Genomic DNA, 9,223 nt, shown 5'->3' with positions numbered 1-9,223 from the left:
GCTTCCCAGTCCCTCAAACTCTCCCTGGAATCTTGCACCCTGCTGGCCTCTATGCTTCCATCTGGGGGACCTACCCTCACATGGCTGATTGGACCAAAGCGGACATGTGATCCAAGGGCAGCCAATCCCTGGGCTGGCCATGGGCCAGGCATAGGAACTAAGAAATAAGAAAGAATTAGCCAGTGGAACTAAAATGAGGATGCCATGAGCTTGAATTAGGGCCATGGCCAGCCAAAACTATATGCAATCCAAGTGGCCAGTTGAAAATAAACGGAAGTGAGAAAGCCAGCATTAGAGGTACAAATGAGGGAGTTCCTGAGCTTTCTAGCCGAGGCCAGTCTGTGTATCATTAAAACATAACCCTCATCTTCAGGCCTTCCCAGCAAAATGATATGTTAAGTGATGTTCCCCAGAAGGTTAGAATATTAGGGTCACCTCCCTCAGGGAGTCTTCTTAAGCCAAAAATGCTGAGCTGGGCAGGGAGTGGAGGGCAGGGAGTAGAATAAAGACTGGGCTGAGGCCACACCTGGGCAAAAGGGACTGAATGACCAACAAGTCAGCGAACTTCCTGGCAGCTCCCAAGGAGACCATGCGCTCAAGTACACATACATAGCCAGGTCGCAGACACTGACATGCAGCCAAGTGCTTAAGGCTGACATCTGTTTCCTCAGTTGGCTGGAGGAAGATAAAAGCTGACCAGAAGAGCTTTCTAGGCTGAAGAAAAGCCACGCAACAAAGCTGGCTGAGCAGGTGTGCACTAATTTTACTTGCTCAATGGATTTCTTAAAGAAAGCAACTGCTACGGTTCAGGAAGGGCAGAGGACAAGCCAGATTGCCAGCTCTCCTTTGTGGCCAGAGAACAGAGGAAGGAGACAGAAACCCTGGCTCCAAGCTCCAGCCCTGTGCTCTCAGAGTTGTGTGCCCTTCCCCTCTTTGGGCTGCAGTCCGTCCAGCTGTTCAAAGTCTGGCACAGGGAGTTAAGTCTACTGGATCTTCTCAGGTCCATGGCACCCCCATACCCAACTTTCTCAACTGGAGAGACCTTCCTGCCCTTGTGTTTCTGGCACTTGAAACAAATGCAAAGGGGCACACAGTCATTCCTCCACCAAAATGCCCCCAAGATGTGGGGGCAAAGGGGCAGGTACAACAACAGATCTGACCCTACCCAGGCTACTCTTGGTTGGAATGCCCCGGAAGCTGAGGCTGGCCAGCCTCTCACCAGGGCAGGCCTGGATGCCAATGGGAATGGAAAGGTGTCTGCGATCAACACCAACAGGTCTCACTTGTGCCGAAACTGCTGCCACTTCTCGAGAGATCAGGGCTGGCTAAGTCTTTGGAGGTCAGTTAGTCTCACGTGGAGAAAGCAAAGAAGAACCCACCCAAACCACACAGCTTGTCTGGTGGAGAGGCTGAAATCTAAGCCTTTTTATGGGGAAGACAGAAGTTCTTAGCCTTATGCGGAGATCTGTCAAGAGACTGAGTGCCTCTATACCATTCAGGAATCAAGGTGAATGGATTCAGCATTAAAACGTAAGTACTTTTGTGAGATTAAGAGGGTTGCTGGGGGGAGGGGGTTTGGGAGAAGGGGGTCGGATTATGGACATTGGGGAGGGTATGTGCTTTGATGAGTGCTGTGAAGTGTGTAAACCTGGTGATTCACAGACCTGTACCCCTGGGGATAAAAATATATGTTTATAAAAAATAAAAAATTAAATTAAAAAAAATAAATAAAGTCTTTAAAACAAACAAACAAACAAACAAAAAACCGTAAGTACTTTTAAATCGTTTTCAAGTTGCCAAATCCCCAAGGAAAAAGCCAGGTCTGAAATGGAAGAATGAGATACAGAGACGATGACTGGTAACCTGAATAAGCCAGGGAGGGAAAGAGCTGGCAGGCTCCCATGCCCCAAGCTCCAGGCTCCACTTTTCCTTGTAGGGGCGCTAAGGACGACCTAAGGGTCGGGAGTGGGGCTTAGGGCCTGGGTTCCCTCTGGACCATCTCGCCGTCGCCGCAAAGGCCTTCGAGTTGAGCCCCTTGCCTGGAGCCCCCCAAGGCTGGTCGGGGGTGGGGCCCTGGGCTCTTCCACTGTCCGCAGAAGCCATCCACCCTCCGCGGGGGCTCCGCTGAACTTTAGCCCTTCCGTGGCACGGGCAACACAGAGACGCGCGGCTGGCACTCCGGGAATCCCACGCCCGCCGGCGGGCAACGGAGTCTGCCGCCACCCCACCCAGCGGGGCGCCCAGGGGGGACGCCGCGAGTCACAGACGGCTCCTCTCCCGCGCTCCGCACCCCACCTGGAAAGCGGGCACAGGCGGCTTTGTGCTGGACGTGGGAGGCCCTGCCATGGGCACTGCAGTCGCCACCCGGCGCCGGGCGCGAGGGAGCCGCGCGGCGAGGGGGCTGGGGTGGGTGGGAGGGGGGCGCTGCTGTCCCCGCGGGGAGCGGCTGCTGCGGGCGAGCTCAGGGAGCGCGGTCTTCCGGGCCTCCGCGGCCGGAGATGGCCCTCCAGCTCCACCGCGTGGCGGGACCGGGCTGGCGCAGCCCGCCCCAAGAGGGCGCGGGATTCCGAAGGGATTCGATTCTCCGCCACCACCAAACACCAGCCGGAGGATGACAGGTATTTACGTACAAAGGGAGCACCCAAGGACCCCGGCGCAGGGTGAACTAATATAATATCAATAAAGTAACGGCAGCTAACATTTATTGAACGTTTTCTACAAGCCAAACATTGTACTTAACATGCTGTAATCATTTTCTCATTTAAATTCTTAATAATCTTCGAAGGGGGTGCTGTTATTCCCGTCTCACAGATGAGGAAACTGAAGTTTAGAGAGTCTGAGCCACTTGTCCAAGTCGATGCTTGATGGAGACAGCTGACCGGCCACAGTCCCCAAAGTTGCATGACTACAGACTTGGAAATGTGGAGAGAAGGTCCCAGTTTGCTGTAGAACTGAAATCATCAGGGCTTCAGAGGCCCTCCCATTCCCCAGTGTGTGGCCGACTCCTCTGTCCCTGGCCTCTACCTCTCCCTCCATTTTAAAGAAGAATGGTGTCATTTAAAAAAAAAAAAAAAAAAAAAAAAGTGGTGTCCATGGCTACAAAGGTTAGAAGGCAAAGGACAGAGCCTGAAATTCTTCTCTGATGGCCAGGAGCCTTGGCAGAGAAAGGTACCTTGAGGCCTAAGAATCAGAGACTTGGGAAGGCGAGGTAGTTAGGAGCTTCCTGGAAAGATGAGCACTGTGTCAGAAGACTTGGCTTCCAGGGGTCTGATTCCAACCTGCTGTGTGATCTTGGGCAAGTCCCTTCTCTTCTCTGGGCCTGTTTCCCTCCTGTACATGGAAGGAACCTTCTAGATCCAAAAATCGCTTTTCTTCCTCCACCTTCCCCTTTTCCCTTCCTATACCACCCCCACCCAGACTGGCTCAGACATTCCAGAAATAGCCTTGAACTGAGTCTTAAAAGCCCTAGATAAGAGTTGCAACCCATCTCCAAATTTCTCTTGAGCTCTGGGCCCAAAGCTTTAAGTCCCGGCAGGAGATCTAGCCTCAACAGGTTGGAGCCATCAGAGGGGAGAAAGGCCCTGAGCCTCTGAGAAAGGCCTCAGGGGCTGGCATTGTGATGACCTCATCCATTCTATGACATCACCCTCTCTCCCAGCCCCCCTCCTCCCTGATCAACTGCTCTGCAAACAACCATCAATCTGAATCCCAAAGGCCTGAGAACGTCTGTTCTCCAGTACCCGCTGCTGATCTTCTGCCTCAGCCAGCCAGAAGCACCATGAAATTGGAATTCACGGAGAAAAACTACAACAGCTTTGTGCTGCAGAACCTGAACAAACAGAGGAAACGCAAAGAGTACTGGGACATGGCCCTGACTGTGGACCACCATGTCTTCTTTGCACATCGCAACGTGCTGGCTGCTGTCTCCCCACTGGTGAAGAGCCTCATCTCCAGCAATGACATGAAGACCACCGATGAGCTCTTCATCACCATTGACCCCAACTACCTGAGTCCGGCCACGGTGGACCAGCTCCTGGACTACTTCTACAGTGGCAAGGTGGTGATCTCGGAGCAGAACGTGGAGGAGCTCCTTCGCGGGGCCCAGTATTTCAACACGCCACGCCTTCGAATCCACTGTAACGACTTCCTGATTAAGTCCATCCGCCGTGCAAACTGCTTGCGTTACCTCTTCTTGGCTGAGTTGTTTGAGCTCAAAGAGGTGTCAGACTTGGCCTATTCTGGCATTCGTGACAACTTCCACTACTGGGCCAGTCCCGAGGGCTGTATGCACTTCATGCGCTGCCCTCCTGTCATCTTTGGCCGCCTGCTCCGAGATGAAAACCTGCATGTGCTCAATGAGGACCAGGCTCTCAGTGCCCTCATCAATTGGGTGTACTTCCGGAAGGATGAGCGGGAGAAGTATTTCAAGAAGTTCTTCAACTACATCAATCTGAATGCTGTCTCCAACAAGACACTGATGTTTGCCAGCAACAAGCTGATGGGCATGGAGAACAGCTCAGCCCACGCGACCCTGATCGAGAGTGTCCTTGTGGACCGAAAGCAGGAGAGGCCGTCCAGCTTGCTGAGTTACCAGCGGAAAGGTGCCCTGCTTGACTCAGTGGTCATCCTGGGCGGCCAGAAGGCCCATGGTAAGTTCAATGATGGAGTGTTTGCCTACATCATCCAGGAGAACCTGTGGTTGAAGCTGTCAGAGATGCCCTATCGGGCGGCAGCCCTTAGTGCCACCTCTGCTGGCCGCTACATCTACATCTCTGGTGGGACCACTGAGCAGATTTCAGGGCTGAAGACAGCTTGGCGGTACGACATGGATGACAACTCCTGGACCAAGTTGCCAGACCTGCCAATTGGGCTCGTCTTCCACACCATGGTGACCTGCGGGGGGACAGTGTACTCAGTGGGTGGGAGCATTGCCCCAAGGCGGTATGTCTCCAACATCTATCGCTATGATGAGCGCAAGGAGGCCTGGTGCCTGGCAGGGAAGATGAGCATCCCTATGGATGGCACAGCTGTGATCACCAAGGGGGACCGGAACCTGTACATTGTCACGGGCCGCTGCTTGGTGAAGGGCTATATTTCACGGGTCGGAGTGGTGGACTGCTTTGACACCAACACTGGGGATGTGGTCCAGTGTATCACCTTCCCCATTGAGTTCAACCACAGGCCCCTGCTCTCTTTCCAACAGGACAATATCCTCTGTGTACACAGCCACCGGCAGAGTGTCGAAATCAACCTGCAGAAGATAAAGGCTAACAAGACAACCACCTCGGTGCCTCTCTTGCCCAACAACTGCCCCTTGGATGTGTCCCATGCTATCTGCTCCATTGGAGACAACAGAGTGTTCGTGTGTGGGGGTGTCACCACAGCCAGTGACGTCCAGACAAAGGATTATACCATCAACCCAAATGCCTACTTGTTGGACCAAAAGACAGGCGAATGGAAGACCCTGGCCCCCCCACCGGAGGCACTGGACTGTCCTGCGTGCTGTCTAGCCAAGCTACCTTGCAAGATTCTTCAAAGGATTTAAACAACTTTTTAAGTGGGAGAATAAGTAAATGCATTATTATTCGCAATTTAATGAGAGAGAGAGGAAGATGGCCTGTTGGTTCCTTCTTAGTGTTCCAGTCTGTTTGGCCCTGAAAGTGGAGATTCTGGGCTAGGGCTGCTCCCGGGGGTGGAAATTCAGGGCTACTCTGTCATCGGAGGGATCCAAGCTGAGGCTGGAATGGAGTCCCTGGCGGGTGGGACTGAAGTGTCTCCTGGGCACTGGCCAAGGTGGTGTCTGGGAAGCCCCATTCTGTCCCCTGTAGTCACCTCGCCGACATCTGCTGGACGGAGATGCAGTGTTTGCTTAGAGTTAGGAAACCTCAGACTCCTCCAACACTCACTCCCCTTGAGTCTGTCCAGGAAGGCAGGGGAGGGCCAGTCCCAGGTTCAGGACAGGACACTGGGGCTGTGGGGGGAGATGGAGAAAATGGTGTGGGAAGGGCTCAGGGGTGGGGATGGCGGGAACAGAGGGGGCAGGGTCACTTGCTTGTTGTATTTGACCGTGCAGCTGTGGTGTGTTTTTGACTTATTGGTGGGGAAGTTGGGGGTTACTTACAATTGTTTTCAGTAAGCAAAGTGCATCAGGAACTTTCTCCATGAATATAGGGCCTGAGGGATTGGGAGTGAAGGAGAGTTCAGTAAAGGGAGAAAAAAGGAATCTATGCAGCACCACCCGCCCCCTTATCTGTGGTTTTGTGTCCTGTGGTCAGCAGTGGTCCAGAAGCAGATGATCCTGCCTCTGGCGTATCCTTAGAAGGTCAGTAGTAGCCCTACACCATGTCCCAACGCCCCCGCCATTCACGTCACTTCATCTGATCACGTAGGCACGCTATCACCTCACATCACCACAAGAAGGGTGAGTACAGCATAATAAGATATTTTGAGAGAGAGAGAGAGACTACATTCACATAACTTCTATTACAGAGTATTGTAAAATTGCTCTATTATTCGCTATTGCTGTTAATCTCTCACCATGCCTAATTTATAAGTTAAACTTTATTATAGGTATGTGTGTAGAGGAAATAACATAGTAGATAGAGGGCTCGGTACTATCTGAAGTTTCACGCATCCACGAGGGGTCTTGACACGGATCCCCTGCAGATAAGGGGGGGTCTACTGTATCTCTGTTGGGGAGAAGCTTGGGGTTGAGGAGAGAGGACAGGATGAGAGAGACAGGATGGTGTAATCGCTAGGAGTATGGCCACTGGGGCCAGTCGGCCTGGTTTAAATACCAGTTCCACCACCTGCTGGGTACTCCTGGCCAAACTACTTCACATCTCTGTGCCTTAGTTTCCTTATCTGCAAAAGAGGAGTGCCTACCTCCTAGGGTGATGTGAAGTTTAAATGAGTTCATATGCGCAGAATCCCTAGGACAGTCCCTGGCATTATTAAGGTGCTACAGAAGGACATTTTTTTTAAAGGTTGGGGGGGAAGGAGTATGGCAAGGGTCCATGTTCTTGAGCCTTTATATCAAGTATAAGGTCCTCTAAAATGCTCTTGAAGATTTCCTCCCTCAAAGCCTTAGTGAGCTTGCCTCAATTCTAACTATCTCGGTTACCCTGTCATATATAATTCTCCACAACTGCGAAGAAAATGACCGAGTCCTCGAAAACGATATAGGATCCTCACTTATCCACTCACTCATTCACAAATTTACTTATTCATCGACTCATCGATTCACACACACATAAACACACCATTCCCTGAGGCCTCTCTGTGTAGGTCCTTGTCCCAGGTATTGGGGCCACAGGCATGACACAGACAATCCATGTCCCAGTAAGGGAGTCTCTAGAGCAGTGCTGAGCAAGAGAAATTGAACACAAGCCACACGTGTAATTTAAATTTTTCTAGAAGCTTCACTACAAAGGTAAAAACAAACAGGTGAGATTAATTTTAATAATTTGTTTAACCCAATAGATCCATATATTATTTAAATAAACAATCAGTGTAAACATTAATTTTTTTAAATTTTTTATTTTTTATAAACATGTATTTTTATCCCCGGGGTACAGGTCTGTGAATCGCCAGGTTTACACACTTCACAGCACTCACCAAAGCACATAGTGTAAACATTTATTAATGAGATATTTAATGTTCTTTTTTTCAATATTAAGTCTTTGGAGTAGCATGTATGTTTTACACTTAGAGCACAAATGTAGTTTGGACTAACCCCCAGGAGGCCAGCGTCTACTGGATTAGATCGTGCAGGACAGTGAGCTTCATGGCTCACACCGGCTCCAGCTCCTCCTTTTTCACGGGAAGTCCCAAGGACTTTTTCTTTTCTTTTTCCTTTTCTTTTCCCAGGAAGTCCCGAGGACTTTTTCTTCAGTCCTGTTCAACCCACTCAAGATCATCCCCCTGACCTCTCTGCCGAGTGGCCACTTGCTTCAAAGCCCACATTCTGCCCAAGTCTCACTCTGCTCCCTGCAGGTGAGGATCTTGGACTTCGCCGCTGAGCCCCTCTTCTCTGGACCGTCTCCTCCCTTTCTCTCTCCTTCAGCACTGGGCAGCCCCCAGCTCTCCTGACCTCACTGCCATCCTCCAGCTGGAAGTACAAAGGGTCTTACAGACCCAAGCAACTCAGCCCAGCTGCCCCCCCCCCCCAGGCTGATCTGACTCCTGGTGCTGTTCTCCACAGCTGATTCTCTAGCCCTCTCTGGTGTCCCGAGGCTCCACTCTTCTCTCCTCTTTCTCAACTGCTTGCCTCTCACTCTGCCACCAGATCTCCAGATCAGAGAGGTCACATGATCTGAGCTCCACAGGCGGTCCCACATCCACCAAAACCCTCTCCAGAGCTTCTGCTGCTTTCCTGCCTCTCAGAGGGAGCAGCGTCTTTCCACGATTCAATGTCCGTCCCTCTGCCCTGGCTCTCCATTTTGTCACTTCACCGCTTCTCAGGACCCTCAGTTCCTTCTCTCTGTGTATCCCCTTCCTGATCATTTCTCTCTATTGCATAAACATTCTCAAGTTTCTCTTTCTCCGGAAACAAACCTTCCTCAGTTCTCAGGCCCACCTCTTGCTCTCTGCCCATGTTTTTCCTCAGTTGAGCATCCTAAATGTGTCTGCACTGGTTCCATCTCTCATTTCCAGATCAATCACTAAATGACTCAGTCTGCCTTCTGTTCCTACCATGCTGCCGAACTGGCTCCTGACCCCGTCATCCTCTTTGTGCTTTTCTCCTTTGATTCTTTCCCTTGCAGTACTGCGCAGCCGTGGCCTCTGCTGAATCACTAAGGTGCTTGCTAAAAAGGGAGATCTTTGGCATGGTAGGATTATAATTTGATATATTAACCCTGTTGCCCTTCCTTCCTCCTCTTCCTTCCTTCCTAATCCCCTCCCACATTACAGTTAGACCATAAGGCTGAAGCATTCAAGGCTTACCACCGTGAGGAGGCTGGCAGAGGCCAACGCAAGACTCAAAAGCCAAAATCTTGGCTTTGTACTACAAGGAAAGCTTTGGCAATTCATAACAGAGGTTGTGGTCTTGAAAGACAAGGCTTTTGAACGACAACCCAGGTCTCCCAACTCAGAAACATGAAGTCTTTCCAGGGGAAATTCAGACATGCACAGTTTTTAGCCAATCAGTTTCCAGATCTTCAACTTTTTTCCTAAAATCAATCTACCGGAGAATACACCTGTGGTGATTTCCTTCTAGTTC

General features: G+C 51.0%; 1 protein-coding gene across 1 annotated transcript; it reads left to right on the top strand.

The window, feature by feature from the left end:
* Positions 1-3,778: 3,778 nt before the first annotated feature.
* Positions 3,779-5,545, top strand: CCIN (calicin). The gene has a single exon (XM_059412257.1). The coding sequence runs from the start codon at positions 3,779-3,781 to the stop codon at positions 5,543-5,545; it is 1,767 nt and encodes a 588-aa protein (XP_059268240.1).
* The last annotated feature ends 3,678 nt before the right edge of the window (positions 5,546-9,223 follow it).

Source organism: Mustela nigripes, chromosome 9 (assembly GCF_022355385.1).
Source record: "Mustela nigripes isolate SB6536 chromosome 9, MUSNIG.SB6536, whole genome shotgun sequence".
NCBI classification, from domain to species: Eukaryota; Metazoa; Chordata; class Mammalia; order Carnivora; family Mustelidae; genus Mustela; species Mustela nigripes.
This window is presented reverse-complemented; position numbering and strand designations above follow the sequence as displayed.

Coding starts and splice junctions, on each gene's coding strand:
- CCIN (XM_059412257.1), top strand. CDS start 3,779: ATGAAATTGGAATTCACGGAGAAAAACTACAACAGCTTTGTGCTGCAG.